Here is a 21,820-nt window from a genome sequence, read left to right as displayed (position 1 = left end):
TTTTTCCCCAAAAGAAAAAAAACCCCCCGTTTTTCATCTTTAACTTCACAAACCCCCCCCCCCCCTCCCCCCCCCCCCCCAAGCTCTCCTGGAGAGGTCTGATTTGCACTACACTGTCTTCAAGTGCGTGTTGACAGCAACCGCTTCGACCAAATGGGCCGCAAAAAACGACAGGGGCTGCTGAATGTATGGGATGGCAGACTGCTCCCCGTTCATCGACTGCGAATGAGGCCGGGATGCTAATTGATTGGGCTTCCAGCCGGGAGTGCACAAACAGGAAGCAATGAAAGGCTTTGATATGCGGCAGTGAACGGTCGCAGGCAGACAGGGCAGAACTGTGTCTGACTGCCAACTGCTGTCCCTTATATTCTGCAGCCTGGTGGGTTTAAATCCACAGGGAGAGGGGAGAAAAAGAACATGCTGGGGATGTGTTGAATATGATCATACCTTGTATTTGACATTGTCTGCAGGGACGATATCCACCATGACGACATAATTTGCAAAAGGCTGAAGCCCAGATAGGCTTATGCTGCAGTGTGGAAACATTCTCCTAAGATAAACAGTGTTAGAAGTTGCTTTAGCTGCTTGTTTTCTTTTTAATATATATTTTTTGCAAATGTTTCCGTCTTTAAAACAGAAGGCTGCATAAATTAGAGTTCATTGGAGAAGCTCACTACCTTCCATGTTTGGTTATTATCATCTCCGTTCCAACGGTGTGGAAAGACTTCCATAGCTCCGAGTCCTCCAGGGTCATCCGGATGCAGCCCTGCTGGTAAGAGTTAGCGGCTGATGAAGACAGCGGCATACCAGGATTCAGTCTTGGATCTGCTGGAGAATCGGTAAGAAGTGCAGAAATAAATTGACAAGAAAAGTGAAAATAATTCGTGCAAAAGTATATTAGCTACATTTGTCGTCCGAATGACCGAAATGTGCAGAAGATTTTGTGTAATATGCAAAATGTCTCGCAAAGTCTGCTAAACTGGCATTTGTCTAAACTGTTTGTGCTTAAATCCTGATAAGTTTCAATAAAATTTTGATCAGGTTAGTAAGACATAAAAATAATTGTGTACAGTTAAGCAGCTTTTTTGGGATAAAAATGTAAAAAATAAAGAGTTAATTATACAATTACTTTAAAGCCAAATGTATAACAAAATCAGTATTAGTTGAAATACGTAGGGTCAGTGTCAGAGAGCATGCTTAAAATGCATATTCATCCTTTCAAAAATCCATCTTACCAGAGATGTTTGGATTGTTACTGCATCGCGCTGTTATCATCACCAACCAAACCACAGGGGGAACACTGCTTTCAAATATTTGAATAGGGTTGGGATACTTCAGGGACTTCTATCCTGGAGAGGTCTGGGAAAGGTTAAACTTGATTGGTCATCACTGAATAGGTGTGGTCTAACCCGCCTGGAGGGGCAACAGAAAATCAGGGAGAGGGACAGAGGAGGCATTTGGGAAAAATACTTGTTCTGTGCAAATTCAAACACAATGCACAGTGCTGATTTTTAATAGAAATACAGCTGGTGTCTCAGAGGATTGTTAGGGAATATTGGTGCACAAACGTCCAGGAGACCAAGAAACACTGGGGACACGTCAAGAATAAAGCTGTGGAGAGGTTGTAAGCAGCATTAGATTATTGAAAAAAATATCCAGCCTTGAGATAACATGTTGTGATCTGAAGCTGTATTAGTAAACTGAACCAAACTGAATACTCTTGCAAGGAGCTTTATTATTTGCAATGCTGAGAATGCAAAGACTCGAAGTGATCTGGCTTTTAAAACTTTCCGAGGAACAGGAAGGCCTCTTCCCTGCTGCTTTGAATGCGTATTGGGTGCAGGATGTGAAATCACAGAGGCAGCTGAAGTTTCAGGTCTGGCCTTGATAATGGCTAACTCTGCTTATCCCGCCAAATGGCCTCACCACATCCATCCCCCATGTCTGCATCCTCATATCTTTCAAGTATCGTGGGGAGGAGAGCAGCCTCTCTCCTGCTTAAAAGCCAGTTCACAAGGATGGGTGAGAAGAGGAAGGGGACAAAGGCAGGATTGTATGCAAGAATGAGTTGATCTTTATGTTAAAATCTTTACAGTCCGATTTAAAATATTTTCTGAAAGACTCACCTTGAGCCTCAGAGGTACTAAGCAACTTGAAATAGTGTATTAAAACATGAACTGGTGAAGAATGACTGATCATCCATAGGTCTTATTCTCAATACATTTACTTTAGTATGGTGCTTTAATATTGAACCTCCCTAGAAGAGCTTTGATATACATTATAATCATAGATGCATTGTCTACTAGTGTCGCTGCAACCTTTTAAAAAAGATCCTTTGGGTCTACTTACTTTTTCATAAGATTACAGATGTGGGTATATGATTAAAGTAGACCAAGAGTATTCATCTAAAATAAAATTTATCTTTCTCAAGAAAACATCTCTTGCCTTGGGTGAGGTTTTTAAAGCATAAAACCTGATGCAGTTCTGTGGTAGCAATGAATTACGTTGTTGTATGACTGCTGTGAAAAGCACATTCTCTACATTTTAGAGTATCCTTTGAATTACTAAGACGCTGACTTGGTGTCCTAACAAGAACTTTTGGTTTCAAGGAAAGACAAGTTGGAACATTCCTCTCCTGCCTGAGTCAACTTTAGGCCTGAAGATGGAATTTGTTCTGTTCCAGCCTGTGGCGGGTGTCACCTCTTCAACTATGCAACTGCATCTGCCTCTGCTAATGATGTTCTGTCAGACAGAGTGAAGAAAAGAAAAGAAAAAAATAATAAGATTGTTTTAAGAGCAATGCATGAAATGTTTTGTCTACATTCCACAAACTGTGTAGCTAAATTGTGAAGATGAAACATCATTTTGTTGCAATCCCGTGGGTTATGGCTATTCTTTGTTATATTTATTCTGCATGCTCGGCTGCGTCAGAAGCTGCTGCACTCAAAGTATCTTATAACACAGGAAATGCTGTGGTAGCATGTTAAGCTGCAGTTGGAAGATGCAGAGCATAGGTCGTGTGTTTTGGTAGAGCGTCAGATGTGGTGTGTGTTTGGTTCACCATCTTTGGATGCAGTTTGAATGAAAAAGTTTGGAAGCTTCTGAAATGCTGAAGTGTTCCAGAAAAACCCCCATTTAATTTACAGAGAAAGAGGCAGATGTGGGTGAGAATTTTTTTTTTTTTTTTATTCTCCGAACCACAATGGAGATTGGCAACAGATAATGGTTTGGCTAATCGATCTTAAATGATAATTGATCTTAATAGAATAATGAAAGCTCTGAATGAGCCACCAAACGTCAAAGTGAAAGTGAGGGTCACCAAAAAACAGGATGTCCAACATGTTTCAAAAAAGAAAAATCATATGACCAAAAGCTGCAGTTTGGTGCAGCTAAAAACAGGAATCGGCAAAGTCTAAAGAGTAAAACAGGCTCGAGCAAGTCCATTCTAGATTAATATGTTCATTGAAACTCCCTAGTTATTACTGTAAGCACAATGTGATACATCAGAGTTGGCAAACACATTTCAGAGAACAGAAAAAAGGCTGAGCAATCACAGGAAAGGTTCACTTAAATCTTTATTTGCTGTTAATGCCACCTGCTGGAAGACCCTGAACAAAGCAGTTTGAACATAGATTTGAAGCAACGGAGGATTAAATTGAGGTTTTAATGAAGACAGTTTAATGTTTTTTGTACTGCCACTTTTCTGACCCCATCTTAAGGATAGCTGTGCGGCCATGCTAGTGCTAGCTTGTACATAAACAGGAAGTAGGTAAATGGCTATAGTATGATTTCTGTAGAAACGGTTAATGAGACTTACTTTTCTAACTCTCTATCTTGAGGGTACAGCTATGCTGCAATGCTTAACAAAGTGGGTTTGTTATTTGTTATTTTGCACTTCTCTATAACAGAAGTATTATTTCTGTCTGCATTTATGCTTCTAAAAATATTCAGTATCGTTTGCTGCACTTTGCTAATGGCTGTTAAGTTATGCATCAGCCACCACCAAGAGGAGTGGCTGCAGCCTTAGTCGACTCCCTCTTCACAGCCTAATTAGTTTTATTGATATAAGATACACATATTTAATTATAATATGTATTTAATGAGCACAAGTGACAGCATCTCTACAGTGTATAATCCTGAAAAATAGACATCAGCCAGCAAACCACTGTGTCTATTATTCCTTGTCAGGGTTGCAGCAAAGAAGGTGCTTATCTCCTGAGGTCAATAAGCTACACTCTGGACAAGGACCACTCAGCAGTCCATCCATCACAGGGACACACAGCAATGCATGCAAACATTGTTCCGAAGGGTGAATTAGAATCCCTGGTTAACCTAACAGGGATGTTTTGACTTTGGGACGTTGGCGTATGTAGAGAAAAACCCTTTCAACCCAAGCAGTTATTCCAACAACAGGGCCAGATAAAAAAGTATTAGCAAGAGTCAAAAACAATTGCAAGGAAATTATTAAGACATCACTAAATAGTATGCAACACTAAACTTCAGGATTAGGCCTACAATAGGCTTCGATCGATTAATACAATTTAATTATGTTGATATCTCATGTTATAGACTTATTGTTCTGATAATCCAGTCAAACATAGTCTGTCCAGGAAGGTTCTCACTGGACAGACAAACAAAGCCAGTTGACACAGTGCTTTGGTAAATCATTATGGTAAGACAAAAGTTAAAAAAAAAAAAAAAAAAAAAGTTTCCTGACATAAAAAAGGGCTGGCTTACAGACATGGCTTAAGGAGACCTGTGAATGATGATGATGATGATGATGATGATGATGTGTCACTGTGTTAGAAACCTTGTCGGTGTACCCAGTGATGAACACGGACAGAAAGGTATGAGCAGAACAGTGGAGCTTAATGTTGACATTACAATAAAAAACACAAATACCTTCTACATGTATTTTTGTATCATCTGTGCTACCAAATACTGGAGATCAAGTGGAAGTTTACAATAAATGTTGCTAGAAAGAAATAGTGAAATTCTAGGGGAAAGAAAAGAACTGCAAACAGGTATAAATATTCGTGTTGTAACCAGCAGGGGGCAGCACAACACAGAGAAAACATGGAAAGAAGTATTTGTAGAGATTACGGTTGTTACTCTATTTTCACGTAGGACATTTGTATATTTTTTTAAGTCTATAGTTTTACCAAATACAAAAGTCCAAGAATAGTTTTTGTTGGACAACTTAATGTCATACAATCAAAACAATCAAATTTCACAGTTATATTTACACGAAGACAACATTTCTGCTCGTTTGATTTTTGTTTATTTTAACAACAGAATAACTGCTACGGAAGTTTATATCAAGAAAATTCTTCCTGTGAGTATTGTATCCCACAATTAACAGTGTTACACCCTTTTACACCAACACTGGTTTCACAGGAAATTGCTCCAGCAGCAAATATTTCAGCCTCCGTTTGCTTCTCTTCAGACTGATCGATTGGCTCTACCCGGCCTACAGGAGCCCTGCCAGTGATAACAGCAGCCGCGGGCCTTCAGGTGCCGTTTCCGATTAAAGGAAAGGCTCCGTGCACCGCCAGAGGCGCCTTCGCACATTTAAATAAATTTCCATACCTGTGGTGATCATTATTTAAAGCATACTATCAGAGGCTAATAGGGAGTCAGCTGTTTTATGTCGAATCTTATGAGCAAGGATTTTGAGTTTCTTCCACTTAGTATTCATTTATACAAGCGCCCCCAAAAACCCCATTACCTCAAACAATCTCCTGCAAACTCAAATGTCGCTCTTTGTCAGCCGTTCAGAGGACAGCGCTGTTTATTCAGCACCTGCGCCGACTTCAGGGGTCCCGCTTTGATGTGCATTTGAGGGCAGACGGAGAGCTGAATGGGCAACGAGAGCGACAGCTGCTCCTCTCCCCAAAGAATGCCACCCAGACTTCGTTAGGGGGTCATCCCTTAGAGCCCAAATCGTAACATTGTATCTGCAAGCAGAGAAACAACCAACTGAGCATAACAGGAGACTGACACAGGGGGGGTTTGCTCAGAATACGTCTTTGGTTAAAGATATGTCTGGACCTCACCATCATTGGGATCAGGGTGGGATAAATGTTGGCCAAGCAAATAAAAACAATGCATTAGTTCCAAGCTAAAATCTAGTGGTATTTGTTTGACACGACCAGGCTAGCAACAATTAGCAACACAAGCCAATAGCAATGGGTTTCCTAGCATTTCTCACAAACTTGTTGTTGCGCCTTTGTTTGTTTTCACTGTCAACAAGTCAGTCAGAGGTGATGGATTTTTTTCTTCATTCTGTCCCATAGCAGAAAAACTACAGAATAAAAGCGAAACGAATCAAATGAAGGAGTGACATTTTTTTTCATCATTCCCAAACCAAGCAAATAGAGTCCCCTGGATTCTCCGGGTTGTGGATGTGGTCTGGTCCTTTTCTCAGCATGGTCGGAGTCAGGTCTACTTGGTTTGGAAAGGTTTTCCACTGGTGGCAGCTGTGGTACCAGTCCCTGTTTAAGAACCTGCGTCACTGGGGTTTCAAGAGAGCCATGTTTGCCTGAAAACTCAACATTTTAACTTTTTGGCTAAAGGAGTTGAGTCACTGATTGCGTCACTATAGCAACTTTCTCTCTCTCTCTCCCTCTCTCTCTCTCTTTCCCTCTTTCTCTCCATCTCTCTGCTGCATTTGCCTCCCATGCAGTTTTCTTTTTGGCTCTCTTCTTTGAATTAGACAAAAAGCAGACTGAGCAGAGTTTTCAACATTCCCCCCATTTTTACTCTCTGTTTGTGTTGTGTGTAGATTATGTCACACTACTTTTCAGACTCTGGGGCCAATGTACTACCCACTATGTGATAACTCCACCCACTGCTGTAATGGGTGGAGTTGTTATTTTTTTCACATGGTTAAAACCAAACCTGACTGAAGACTTGTATGTCTTGTTTTTGTTAGCTTCCTAACAAAAACAAGACTTTTCCAGTTCAGACTTAATGGAACTTTTTTTTTTTTTTGACGTTTCAAGTGTAATTTCTAAGTGAAGCTACCAGTCCTCTAAGTGACGGTTCCAGTCTTCTAACTCTGCCGTGATATACATACCCTGCTATGGCCCATTTCACCTGTAAAGATGATTTATTTTTCAGTCCCTGTTTCTGTTAGGGTCATTTAAAAGAAGGAAAAGGAAAGCTAGCATTTGGCATTTTACATTTTCTAAAGCATGACCTGAAAACCAGAGAGCGTACTGATCCGTAATTTAGATTTACCTTTAAGTTCCTACCTTAAAGCAAAGATCTTGGCCATTGCAAGCCGCTCTATGTGCAGTTTCTATGGTTTCAATACACAAACAAGAAACACTCAAACTGAGTTTATGTAGAAATATATTGGATTTCTTGGCTCAGTTTCTTATCATACATCTAAAATATATGATCTAAAATTTATGAAGTTCTTCATGAATTTAACAAAAAATGGTCTCTGTGAATCTTTTTTAAACCTGTACTGTCTACTCAATCTAATATTCATGACCAACTACGCTAGCTAACAAGGTGAAAAAAAACAACCTTGTTTACAACATTGTCATCTTAAACTTCTTGGGGAAAAAAAAAAAACATCATCATGTGAAAACATTTTCTCCATCTGCCTCTAGGATTACATGTGCTAACAGTCAGATAGCTTTTATCTTTCCTGAGGTCACATTTCATGCCTTCCATATTTTTGGCTTCACTCATTTCTCTGTTTATTAGTCGTTTTTGCTTTCTGGCTTGCAGTTTTCCTTTTGCTTGTGAGTCTGTGTCTAACTTCTATATCAACGAATTATGCCGACTTTCAATTTTTCCTGCACTTTCCTGCCTCGTTGTTTCTGTTTGCTCTATGCTACCCTCCACCACCCCCGTCCCGTCAGCAGTTCCACTGCAAGGCTCTCGGCTTTGCATGCAATTTTGCCAAGTTCTGAATATTTTAGTTACAAAGTGATTGATTGGTTCTGCCCTGCCCCTCTTAAGCCTCTGACAGTGAAAGTGTTAAAGACTGAGTATATATTCCCCCTCGAATATATTGAATTATTCTAAATGTAATATGTGGATTCTTAATAATTTTCCCTATTGAGGAAAATTATTAAGAATCTGCTAACACACACACAAATACCCTGTGTTTGCCTGTGGGTACAGGTGCTCTCCACCAGTTAATTAACACCAGTGGAGTGTGTCAGGAGAAGGAAAGGAAAACATGCTGCTGTCGGCAGAAGCGGTGAATGAGTGACTTTGTAAACTCTTAAACTTAATTTTACCTCTAAAGGAGTAAAGTTGTGAGACTGCATTTTGCAGGGTTGGGTTGAATTTCTAGCCGTGGGGCAAAATACACAAACAAAAATCCTTAATGACGCTACCGCTCATCAGCATCTACAATCTGCACTTGTTATTAATGATGGAATCTTAAAATGGTTGAATCGAAATAACTTGTGGTTCTCGCTATAGGTTTTTGATTTGTGCTTTATATGCCTGAAAAATTTAGAAACACTTGACGTCTAGCTGAATTTGATGCACAAGTCGGATGTGTCAGAGCATGCAAATATTTTTGTATCATTTTTTCCCCCTCTGATTCCTATGAAATATCGGCATTCTGTACAATATTCTATCACCGGATCTCTTTCAGTGTGACTGATATGGTGCCATTTACAGTGCATTCTTGTAAAGCACCAGTTATCGTCTTAGAAAAAAAGTGGAAGGACATTAAAGTAATGGAGAGCAGCTTTTGTCATCTTCATCTGCTTAAAATGTTTGTCATGGGAATAAATCTAATTATTTTTGGACTTTTAGCGATTCATTTCATCTAGGGTGGAAAACCCTAGATGAAATGCCTTCCAATTCACTGATGTTTTCACATGAAAACATCAGTGAATTTAGTGAAAAAGTTTGAACCTGTTGTCGTTTTTCACTAAATCGCAAACGTATGTACAGGATCAAATACAGCAACTTCTAATAATTGTTAAACTGTAAGATTTTGGGGAACATTTGACATGCAAAAAGCACATTGTTGAGATATAAGTTGCTTGAGTCTACAGTGAAACTCCAAAGGTTTACAAATGAGCATCGTTAGTGCATGTAGAGGTTGGGTTGAGTCTACCCAATAACATCAGCTGACACAGCCAGAGGTGTGTGTTTGTGTAGGTATGTGTGTGTGTGCTCAAATGAATTGAAATTGAAATCAAGATGAATACGAATTCACAAACGTGAGTCGTTTATATTATTTTATTATTTTTCTACAAAAATATTATACATTAAAAACACAGCTTAAAATATACACAGTCCACTTGGTGATGCAATAGCTGCAAAAAACATCTCCAGTCAAATATATCAGTTTATAGGTAAATATATCTTTACAGCAATAATAAATCCAGCACCCACAATGATGCAGCTGCAGGCAATAAAATAAGCAGGAAGATGGAACCTTCGGTTGACAGCAGGGAGGTTGCGAGAAACGCTTGCAGCTCGGAGATGAACAGGAGGTCCTCGGTTTGAAGCGGCGACAACAGATTATGGTGAGGGGAAACCTGGTCCACCAGGAGGAGCAGCTTTCAAACATTCATCCTCCTCAGAAGCAGTGAGGAACTGTTGGTTCATATATGTTTGAATTAATTGTAGATTTACCCAAATGTCCACTTTGAAAGTTTTTTTTTTTTTTTTAGTGATTTAAATATCTTTAAAAAAAATGTAAGTGCAAATAAAATGTTATTTTCCTTAGAAATTAGATGCCTAAACTTTATTGTCAATGTCTTAGGCCTGGAGCACTTTGCAAGACAAGAATCTGAATTTACAGTTTTGCAAAAATTTGTTTACAGATTTTCTTCTGTTTTTGTGTTATTTTTGTCACACATCAATGTTCCCGGTCACAGTTGTTGGTTCAGTTTGACGAGGCATGAAGTAAGGTAAAAAAAAAAAAAAAAAATTATAAAAATCTTGTAAAGCAACACATTATGCTCTTATCTAATGAAAGTTAAGAGCAGATGATTAACAAGGTCGTTGAAATATATCAGTCTGGGGCAGGTTATAAACCATTTTTGAGGTTTTGGGACACAGTGTGAGCCATTGTCCACAAACGGAGAAAAAAAAACAAAAAACAAAAAAACATGGAACAGTTCGCTCCTGGTTGAATCCAGGAACTCACAAAAGAGCCCAGAACAACATGTAACACAATGCAGGCCTCATTTGCCTCTTAACAATCAAAAAGGAATGGTCAAAAATGGCATCCAACTGGATAATTTATAAACCACTACTGACCAACAAGAACACAAAGGCTCATCTCAGTTTTCTTCATGATCCCCCAAAAATTTTTTGGGAAGAGCACAAGATGTATAATATTGTTTTTTTACAAATGGAATAGAACTAATAGCATTTCCAGAAAAGAACATCATAACTGTGACTACTTCACTGCTTTGGGGACTGGATGTTTTTTTTTTTCAATTGATGGAACCACAAATTCTGCTCATGCTCTGAAAACCTCAAATGTAGCTGAGTTAAAGTAATGCTTAAAGAAAAGTGTGGGGGGGGGGGGAATCTCTCCACACTGATATAAAAGACAGATTGCCAAATACGCTAAATGCTTAATGGGAGTTGTAGCTGCCTGAAGGTGGAACAACTAAAGGATATTAAACCATAAAAAATGTGGCTTATCAAAGTTAATTCATGATGTAAGAAAACGAAATCATCTTTTGATAACTGCAATTTGTAGATACTTTGGCTATTTATTTCTGGTGTTCATATTTGTTTGACCAGAACCAGTGATGTGTGTCAGATAATCAAACAGAGGAAAACATATGTAAGGGGAAAATACTTAGGACTATATAATGTTTAGGTGTTTTGGATTTTTCTAATTCCTCCCACCCATTACATTGATTTTCTACCCCATATATTGAAACGTGGCTCACTTTTGCACATACGAACGCTTTGAATGAATAAACTCTTAATGCTGTAAGAGTTCACTGAGGTAAACCAGGTGCACATGGAAGCAAAACAAATCTTGAAAATGCTTGTTTTGCAAAAACTTTCTAGCTGAGACGTCGTTGATCATTTCATTAAAAATGCCAAAGCATTAAAAGTCAAATGGTACCTGTGCCTTTGCTGACAGCAAACCCACACCCCTCCACCTGGGGGAAAAAAAAAAAAGCTATACTGAATAAATAGCTGCAAAATAAGAGCAAAATGCTACAAAAAGTGTCATGTCAACATTAATTATTGGTCAGTCCGCTTGAAAGAACTTCGTCCCGTGCTTCAGCATCATAGCAGTTCAGAGCAGAAACTCAGTAAGAGCGTCCACAGAAGAGGCAGTAGCCATAGCGATGACGGGCTGGGCCGGACGCCCAAAGGCGAGGCGGTGTCAGAGGTGCAGGAGCACACCTCGTATCCATTCTCTGCGTGGTCTGGGTGCCGGTGCACGTTGACCCTCGTCTCCGTGCTTTTGGCTTCTGTGTCCGGAGAGTCCGACTGCATCTCGGTGCAGAGCAGCCAGTCCTTGGCAATCAGGTGGGGGTATCCTGCCTCCGCCTCCATGTCGCTGCCCGGCACTCGCCAGTACTCCTTGCCCTTGAAGAAGTACGTTGAGCCTTAAGGGAGGGAAGATAGAGGGTTCGAATTACTCTGAAGTTATTTAAAGTTTTAATTCGTTAAAAATGCCATGTCTCTTACATATGCATAAGTATTTCTGAAAGTGTGACGTCACGTCACAGCAAACTTGATATAAACATGTAAATTTGCAGAATTTTCATCTTTAGGCATATCAAAGACTATTTTTTGGACATGTGATTTTATTAAAATGGTTGTTTTTTGTAAATGGAATAATTTTTTCGATCTTTTTTGTTTAAATTACAATTAGGTGTACAAGTTCTAATTCATTATGGATATTCTACAGTCCACACGGGGTCAAAATAGCACATACAATCTTTTATATATATATATATATATATATATATATATATATATATATATATATATATATATATATATATATATATATAAATTGCACCTCCAACTCTTTCCATATGAACCACCTTAACATTAATGAGCCACTGACTACATTTCTCTGCAATGAAATAGCAAAAACAATCCAGTAAGTTGTGAAAGTGATTTGCTGCAAAACCCAAATTCAAGTACAACCTTTATTCAGCTGATATACAACAAATAATAGCCACACCAGACAGGATAGTGTTACACATAATGTGCTATCACAAGCTTGTATTTTGTATGTCATTATTAGATGCACTATAGCACAGCTGTCATCCAGCCGGAACAAACAATCAACACCAAATACCTGAGTAGAAGCACGTATGAAGAATCCTAATTAAGGCAATGTCACTATCACAAACACAGTAAGACAAGTAGACATACAATACATGGGTATCTGTTTGCCTTTGTGGAATTTTATCTATGTTCCTCTTATCTGAAGAACAGCACTGCAGCTTTGCTTGGGTAAAAGAAATTTGGGTAATTTTCTTGGCCAGCTGACCAACAAAGCCAAACCTGATGGGCAATTTTCCCCTTATAACTGCAATGTTTCACCTGACTGTTACTGATATACTCAACTCTCCGTCTGTTCTTTCACCTTGAGGCACTGAAGTTAATTGGAGTCGCCAAAATACCAAATGTAGTCTGGCTCTGTCCACCGTGGATGAAAATACCACTTTGTTGTTGTGTGCCAGTATGTGATGTGCTGATGTCGAATTTTAGGTCAATATTCCACAGTCAAAAGTTGGTTCTTTTTTTTTTTTTTTTTGCAAGAATGTTTTTCTGGAATTAGGTCCACAGTTCTCACACCGACCGATAAATTTAATAAACTCTGTTTTACCAGAGATATAAAGCTTTCTGAACTCATCCGTTCTCCCATAGACCTGAAGCAGAGTGTATTAAGTGGAAGTCAACCGCCTTGGCCAAGGCCAACTGAGTCACATACATTTTCTCCATTAACTTATTGACTAAGCCAAACAAGCAGAGCAGGAAATAAACAGGTTTATTATAGTATGCTTCATTAACAAGGGTGCACAAAATAAAGAATGGGAGGGAAATGAAAAATGTCCTCTCATCAGTAAGAGCTCACATTGGAAGGAATCCAAGGTCTGTAACACTTTAGTACTTGAGTGAATAGTTTCTCAGCAAGGGAGATGAGTAAGGGCGGATGCCTTTGATTTATAACACCACGCTTTTGCCTTGAAATTAAATGGCAAACACACGTCACACAGTGAAAGCAAATTTTACACAATAATTTTGCTTTATGGGGTCTGTGACATTTGCATTGGAGAGTGCCCAAAAGTCAGCGTTTGGCCTCCGGCCCCTATTAACCCATTGAATTAAGATATATTGATCACAAGCTGTCAAAACTGCCTTAGAGCTTATAGCTATAGAATTTACTAGACCTCCATTCATCCTGTGGAGTTCTGCATTTTTGAGATGCACCAAGTCATCTGGTGACTGAAACCAACTGATATCCAGCTCAGTGGCCCTGACTAGGGACCTAAAATAGACCCTGTTTCCATTGGTGAACACACCAAACCCAAACGCTAACAGCAAAGTTCCTTAGTATGGAAGCTGTTACTGGGGGTAGAGGATTCAGTTGGTATGTTCAGGACCATTGAGGTGTTTTAATCAGCTATGTATGTCTAAACACTTGGTTAGTCAGGTTGAGAGATTATGACTTTCAGCAGATAATACCAGAATGTACTACATTGTACAAAATCAAGTACAAATAACTTTAATATTTCTTGAACAATAATTTCTCCCTGAATCCATAGTTTATAGAAAACAATATGTTCTAAAGATGATATAGTACCGCTGTTCATTCATCAAGATTAGTACACAAGAACTTTAAATCAGTAAATATGTCCTTGTGTATTTTCTAATTTAAATTGAGATCAACTTATTTCACTGAAACAGTGACATGGACTGGCAAGGCAGTAAAGTTATAATGATTCAGCTGCAATTAGACAAATAAAATGCGTGTTTGTTCTTGTTGGGTCATCCTGGAGTGTGAGTAGTTTAATGTGCCTTACAACTTAGCCAATGTTAAACAATCAGGCCCTATTATTTTACTAAATCTTTGCTATGTTTTCAATACTTCTGCTGCCTCTTCTCACTTATTCTTGACTGCTTTTAGAATACGAATGGAAATTACTGACCTCACATAAACCCTACTGTTTCTGTGCGATACTTTATGATGGATACGAGTCCTTTCATGTCTCAGAGGACCATCTGTGACATCTGTTTCTCTCTGCATTTCCCCTGAAAAGCAGCTTTCTCAGAAATGATGACTAAATGTTATGCATTTTGCTTTCCAAATATTACTCTACAAAGGTTTAGATTATGAAAAAGAAAATGAATACAAACCCATGGAAGGTCACCACCCTCTTGAGCTGACATTCACCATCACTTAAAACCTAAATGCTTATAATTAAACACAATCATTTCTTCTTCAACTTAGACCTAGAGCTGTCAGATGTTGCTGAATAAATTTTGTTCACTTCTGACTGTTAGCTGCTACTTTTTTCAGAATAACCCCATCATGCCCTAAATGTAAGTTAGCTTTATCTTCATTACTGCTTTCTTTACTAGCAGTACGCTTATTTAAGTTTGTTTCATAAACTTCAACGTCTGCCTGTTCATTGCAGTGAATTTCTGACATATTTACTAAGAAATCTACAGTCACAAGTTTTGTCAGTGTCATGTTTTTAGGCCTTTTCCTTTTTGGATTAAATTTATGTTTCAACACTTTACTGAAGAAGATTTAAAAGCATTTCATAAAATACAAAGGAGTTTATTTGTAAATTCAAATGTATTTTGATGTTAGACTTACAGTGTTTACCCTTTGTCTGCAGTTCTGCAGTTCGCTGTGACACACTGGAACTGACGCAATTCCGTCTGACCCGTGTTTTTTTTTAATTTATTTTTTTATTGAGGTGTTAAACTGATCACAAGTTGTTGGTTTTTGAGAATGACTGGGTTAGAAGCGTCCTGGCTGCAGTTCCAAAAAAAAAAAAAAAAAAAGGCTCAGCTCTTGGTCAGAATTGAAAGTAAGTAAACCCACAGTCATGGATAAAAAACCCAAAACATCCAAGCAAAAGGCTTCACAGTTGGCAAGGCAGGAGTAATGCTAGCTCCCAGCTTTTCTCCTCTTAACAGGATTTTTTTTGCAAATGTTGCAAACTAATGATTATTTATCTCACTTTGCTTAAAACCATCTTTATACTTCCTGGAATTTCTTCCCCCCAGACAATAAATATTTCTTGCCACAAGGTTATTATTTGAAAGATTTTCCCTCACTCTGAGTAAACGGGCCCATACTTCTACTTGCAGCCAGTTTTGCGTAAATTCTGCATAGATCAGCAAACCAATTCTATAGTTGACCCCAAATGAATACGTCCAACATTGAATCTTGATTGTAACCAAACCTGTCACTTTAAAGCACTTGATGGCCTGAGGAAGTTTTAGTTGTGCTAATTTTATCGAGAAATCCATTTCAGTCACATCATCCCCCTCTTTTAGGGCATCTATCCAAGTTGCATGCCATAGTTACAATGTAAAGCTAATAAAGCTCTTTTAATGATTCAATATGCATCTGATCACACTGTAATAGTTTAACAATATGGTCAGTCAACATAAAAATCTAAACTAAAGATGACTGCATAGACTGTGCCAATTTCTTCTCATCATCAGAAGTCAATAGTAGCACTCCGTTTGCCTAAATTAACATAATTGCTAGAGCATATAATACTCTCGTATCCAACATATTATCAGTTTCTCCGTATGATATCCTTTGGTAAAAACCCAAACTCTATTTACCAGTAGCTCCTATCTTTATTATGATATAGTTAATAACATACTCCTTGCTCCTCCTTTTGATCCAACTCTTTCCCGTTATTGAGTTTTAACTCCCGGCTGTCTATAAAATATTGGCTCTCAGAACGTAATCCAAATCATCCCCTTCCCATAATATTTTCCCACACGTTCAGGTTAATTGTGTCTGCGTTTCATCATCCTCTTTATGAGGTCATCGTTTTCCCACAAATGTTTTAATATTTTCTCACTCCTGCAAAATTCACGCGAGCATAACTTCTGTATTTAATAAAATATCATAAATATTATTATATATTTTTATTTAGTAGGAAATAGTAAATGCAAAAGGTTGAAAATTATTTAATTAAAATAAGTCTTTCTAAACAGCAACAATAATGTTCCCCGTCAGGGGGCAAAAATCTTCAGATATTTTAAAGTTTTGTAAAATTAGAAAGAAGCAAAGAAAGGGTAGTGAAAAAAAAACCATATAATATAACTGAATATTGTTTATTGGCTATAACAAATATATTAATATTAAAAGGTCTAGATTTTTTCAATCTTTATTTGTCACATTGACGAACAAATGAGGCCACACCTAATGTCAATACGCAGAGCCTGATTATGAATTCTCGTTAATTTCAAAAGTGTTTTTTTAATTATTATTAAAGATCAAACTACTGTTCAGCTTTGCATACCAACATTCTGTTGTGTCACTGTCTCCTGTTTCTGCTGCGCTATCACTCTCTTTTCTCCTCGTCTGCCTGTCACTGGGTTTTCTCTCCTCTGTTCTCTGGCTGGTGAAACAAACTGAGAACAGGCTTTGATGTGGCTCCAGTTCCAAGGCTCCCTCTGATCTGTCTATGTGCATTTGTGCGTGCAGGTTTAACCTTCCATGCTCTGTGGTGATAATGGCCGGAGGTGAGACCGAGTGAGAGCCGTGCAATTGACTGGACTCCACTCCCTCTCTCTTTTACTCACACACACACTGTTACACTCATACAAGAGCGTTCAAACCTCAGAGTCTCAGTCAACAGAACATAACCCACTGAACACCTGACAGGGAAAGGACTTCCTTCCATGCAGCTGCAGTTAGACAGGCAGCAACATCCTGGCAGCAGATGTGTGACCTGGGAACTGCAAAACCCATTGGCTGATTTTTGAGGGGAGGGTGTTTCAGATCACACCACATTATGAGCACAACTCCGATCCTAAAATACCAACCTATAAACCTAGAAACAGAATAAAACCGCTCCAGATTCTTGATCAAAATGTTCTGAACCATTTTACAGCTCTTGCTTTCATGGGGCTAGATAACTGTAAGTATAATGCTCCGATGGAGGCCGTCACTGTGACCTTGGTGTGGTGGAGCTGCACAGTGTGCAAACTGGGCGAGCTCCAAGGTTTGAAAATGTTTGACTCTGTGAATGTGAAGCCTGGATGTTGGTGAAAATAAACAAAAATTGATGGAAAAATAAACTCTTTTGACACACAGCAGGACTCAATAAACAGATACGTCTGCACACTGTAGCTATTCCAAAGAATCATGTAAACTGAAGTTAAAGTAAATCAACTGCATGATTGCTGATAAACATCATCGCAAACTGCTTATTCTCATGAGATTTTTATTACTACGAAAGAAATAAGTTCTTAAACACTATTAATTCTCTAGATTAGTATTTTTTTCAAGCAGATTTTTGAAGAAGTGTTCAGGGTCAAAGAATTAAAGTATTTAAACTTGCTACCGGTAGCCAATGTAATTCAGCAGAAACTAAAACATTTATGGTCTGGAAGTCTGAAGACCTGCTGATGTGATGAATATGTGTGTTTGTGTGTTACTTTATTCTTTACTTATACAAAATATGTATATGATACATTTTATTTTTAGAATCTGTAAGGCATTCTCCAATGCTCCGTTGTGCAAAAAATTGACTGAATGATTGATTGATTAACTGATGAAGTGCTGTCTTACTCACCATCAGACCACCTCATGACATCATCAAGTTGAGATGGCAACCCTTTCCAGAGGACGCTCTCCTTGGGGTAGCCCAGGTCCATGCGCCGTAGGTGGTCGTCATAGCGCCAGTAGTATTTGTCCTTAAAGAAGTAGGTTTTGTCGTTGTGAAGCCAAACAAAAGCTGCATCCACGCCCTCCATGGGCAGACCAAAGTCACTGATTGGACGTGGGTAACCCTCTTCAACGATGTTGTCTTTGAACACCCAGTATTTTAGCCCTAGACAGTAAGAACAGAGAAATGTGTATAAGAAATGTGTCATTTATTCTCTCAACATGTATTGGTTTCACTACTACAAATGTGTAAATGCATAAAAATAAATGCATCTTTTATTGAAGTGCCACAATCTCCCAGTGAAAATTCAGCCTTAATCTAAAGTACATTTATGCAGTGGGGGGAAAAAAATCCCACTTTAGAAAGTAACTATTTTTTAAAAACAACACCAGGACTCCTAATGAATTGCTTAAAATAAATGTAACAATGCCATTTTTTAAAATCCATCATTTTATTTCTTAAGTGTATCCAAGTGTCTAGAAAGTGTTTTTTTTTTTGTATTTATTTAACAGTGTCTGAGTTCCTGTTTCCCTAGTAAATAAAAATGACATGACGCAGAGACCAATTTCTCTTAGACACACTTCAAAGTGGGGAAACATATGAAAATATGTTACAGTCTCAGTTATTATTTATAATGATGAAATGATTCTAAACCACTGAAACTGTGACAAACGAAGCTGAAGGGGTACCCAAGTTTCTTTTGCCGTGAGTGAAGAATATGATAAGGGAGAAAAGAAAAATATTCTGCAGCAAAGGGAGGAATCTTGGGTTCACCATTTTATTTTTTTTAGGGCTTTCGCTGACATCTTTACCACAGGCAGTAATAATAACTGCTTTAAAATATGAATAGATGTTACTCATAATAAAAAAAAAAAACAAACTTCTTACTGTTAGAGATCTAATGCACAACTTTTAATGATCTACATCAGTATTAATTACAGTGGTACTACTGAAAGTTACCACCAAATAAAATAAAAAAAAACTTCATCAAAATGCTCATAAATTTGCTACACAATTAGTTGTATTTGTAAAATACAGTCACTTGTAAGTGTACCTTTAAAGAATACTATTTTGTGGTCCCCTGGCCTTTCGTATACAGCGTCCACGCTGTCCAGATTGGTTGGGAGGCCCCTCCAGAAACGATGGATCTGTGCAGGTTGCAGAGACACCAGGTGCTTCTCCCTCGTTAGTCGCCAGAAGTATTTTCCTGACAAAGTGCACAAAAACACTGGTCTGGATGTTGATTTATACGTCAGTCATAACTACGCATACTTAGTAATGTAGCTGCAGCTGTACATTTTTATTTATTTGCTTGGGGCCACTTATGTAGGAAGTTTATTAATGTCCAAATGAACTTACAGCACTTTGCAAAAATATCTCAACGTTTTTCGTCTTATGTCATGTGACAACCACAAACTTATTTGTATCTTATTGAGTTCACTGCCTTATGAATATACCTAATATGGATTGATTAAGATCTAAGCGAATTCATGGGTTAAAATGGTCCAGTCAAAGTCCACGCATAAATCTTTTTGACAATTTCACAGTCACTTCCCATCCATAGCTTGACATACTTTGCATAACATCATCAGCAAATTTCCTTCCGTAAACGTGAAAATCTGATGTGGACGTACACCAAAATATTTGAAGTGGTGGTAATAAAAAGTATGGACTCGAATGTCTTGAAAATATGTATATTTAAAACCAATCAAGAAAACATTAAATTGCAATTCTTTTACTGAAAATAGCAATGATGATATCAATTATGATTAAGCCACAATTTTGAATGTCTTCTCTTTCTTCTTCTTTATTTCAATCTCACAATCTCTCTCATCACCCAGGCAACTTAAGAGATCTTAAAACTGGTCATATTATTGGCATAGAAAGTGAAGTATGAAGTATGATGTCCAATCAAATTGCAATTTTCCAAACATCGATATCGCTACGGTTTTAGTCTGAACCAAAAATAAAACCGCCATCTTTTTTTTGTGTGTGACTTGTCAGTTGAAACCACATTTAATGGACAAAATAAAAGCAGCAATGATGCATAAAGTTTTAATTGTTCTGTCAGCCTTATTAAAATACAGGAGATTAAAACAGGTCTTTCAGCAGAGCTACAGTTCAGCACGCTTCACTGACACTTGTGCTTCTGAACGTTTAAGTCTATTTCTTGTTTCAATTGTCAGTGGGAAGCTTGGGGTCATTCCTCCAGAGAGCAGGCATGAAAGCGTGATGTAACTTTTGGATTGCAGTCTTTCAGCGGCCCGCCAGCTGCAGTCGGGCATCTACATCTACCTCCCCTCCCTCTCATAGTCATTTTCATCCATTTATGCTCTCCTTTACTTCTACTCCTTCTGTACTAATTTAGCTAAGCACTTTTTGTGATTCCCATACTGTTGTGGTGCTTTGTGTCTTTATCTCTCCCTTTGTGCTCCTGTACCTTTGAAAAAGAAGGCCTCCCCCCGTATCTGGGCCACTGCATCAAAGTGAGTGGTGCATCTGTCTGGGGCGTCTCGTGCTAGCCTGGCAGACAGGGCAGAAGAGCAGAAATGAGAAATGTAGGAAGAGGAGAAACAAGAGTATTTTAGGAGAAATGATGATTTTTTTTTTTTTATTCTGTTACCAACTATTTGGGGAAATATTAGCACCACAATGCATTCAAGATGTGCTGCTGTTGTATGAACCTTCCAGACCTCTCAGGTTTTCTGGTTCCGGTCTGCTCTGCATCCACAGAACCAGAACCAAACACAGAGAAGCAGCATTCAGCTTCTATGCACCACAAATCTGGAACAAACTTCCTGAGAACTGCGAAACAGCCGAAACACTGAGTTCCTTTAAATCTAGACGTTACAATGTTTGCTTTTTAAATATTATAAACGAGACATTGATCGATATTCTGATGCAAACGATGGCAATTGACAAAATGTAATGCTTCAATTATTGACTGTGGGTTTTATGTGTTTTTACAACGTAAAGCACTTCGAAATGCCTCGTTACTGAAATGTGCAATACAAATAAACTGGATCGATATTTTAGGGATGTTTTTTATGACGGGCCTCTGCAGAAGCTGGTGATACTGCACTAAACAAAAAAAGGAAAACCTATCAGTCAGACCCAGCAGAATCCCTAGGTGCCTTTTTCCCTGGGGTTCTTAAGTGATTTAAAGCGCCGACGTGGCCTGCCTGCCAATGATGAAGTTAATAGCACCACAGGGCCGGGAGTGGGAGCTGGCCAGGCCTTATATTACCAACAAGGGTCTCTATTCAGAGCTCTATTAAAACTACATCACTACCGAGTCAGGCCTTATTCAGCCGTCTCACTCATTATCGTTTAATGAAATTAGAGAATATTTAATGATTAAAGTAATGGTTTAAACTAGCAGGGATATGTGGAAACATGTTCAACTAACCACCTGTTTGGTGGCATGTACGTGTGTGTATGTGTGTGTGTGTGAGGTGGCAACCAAAACATCAGACTTTCATATTAAGGAGATTATTAATAAAAATTTGTTTCTAAATCTTTTAGGCGAGATTACAGTCGGAACGTAGTTTTAGAGTGTTAGTGTGGTCACCTGGAAAGAAGATGTAAATTAAACAGTTACTTCAAACAAGCAAACCCATATACATTAAAGCTGCCAGATCTTCTTTTGGCTGTTATTTTTTATATTAGTAAAGCAAATTTAGGTTTAGTTACAGCCTTTTGACCGAATGGTGTGTAGAAGCCATTGTGTTGCTGATATAATAATAATATCTCAAAACGAACAAACAAACAAACAAACAAAAATATATAAATATATATACTACATCTGGTTATAATTTAGTAAGGTTTGTATAAACTGTACATTTGCAACAAAATGTGTGGAAGAACAAATACAAATGTAAGGAAACAAAATACCCAATGCTCCCAAAACACTAACAGGCTCAGACCATTGAAATGAAAGAGGATGTATTTTCCTCTTATGACGA

The 21,820-nt window shown here is 38.2% G+C and overlaps 2 protein-coding genes across 2 annotated transcripts in view; both read right to left on the bottom strand.

Moving 5' to 3' along the window:
* Nucleotides 1-839, bottom strand: part of LOC106959454 (T-box-containing protein TBX6L-like) — a 6,420-nt gene extending 5,581 nt beyond the window's left edge. Inside the window, exons 1-2 of the mRNA XM_015052029.1 lie at nt 678-839; nt 448-550 (exon numbers count right to left, since the gene is read on the bottom strand). Coding sequence (XP_014907515.1) covers nt 448-550; nt 678-805 — 231 coding nt within the window. The 5' untranslated portion in view covers nt 806-839. The remainder of the gene's footprint in view (nt 1-447; nt 551-677) is intronic.
* Nucleotides 840-9,208: 8,369 nt separating this feature from the next.
* Nucleotides 9,209-21,820, bottom strand: part of LOC106959453 (matrix metalloproteinase-17-like) — an 89,627-nt gene continuing 77,015 nt past the window's right edge. The window contains exons 7-10 of the mRNA XM_015052028.1: nt 20,296-20,378; nt 18,910-19,062; nt 17,763-18,020; nt 9,209-11,573 (exon numbers count right to left, since the gene is read on the bottom strand). Of these exons, the coding sequence (XP_014907514.1) occupies nt 11,248-11,573; nt 17,763-18,020; nt 18,910-19,062; nt 20,296-20,378 (820 nt within the window). The 3' untranslated portion in view covers nt 9,209-11,247. The remainder of the gene's footprint in view (nt 11,574-17,762; nt 18,021-18,909; nt 19,063-20,295; nt 20,379-21,820) is intronic.

This window comes from Poecilia latipinna, unplaced genomic scaffold (genome assembly GCF_001443285.1).
Source record: "Poecilia latipinna isolate Pla-1442-1.1 unplaced genomic scaffold, P_latipinna-1.0 Scaffold1082, whole genome shotgun sequence".
Classification (NCBI taxonomy): Eukaryota; Metazoa; Chordata; class Actinopteri; order Cyprinodontiformes; family Poeciliidae; genus Poecilia; species Poecilia latipinna.
The sequence above is the reverse complement of the archived record's forward strand: the minus strand, read 5'-3'. Positions and strand labels throughout refer to the sequence as shown.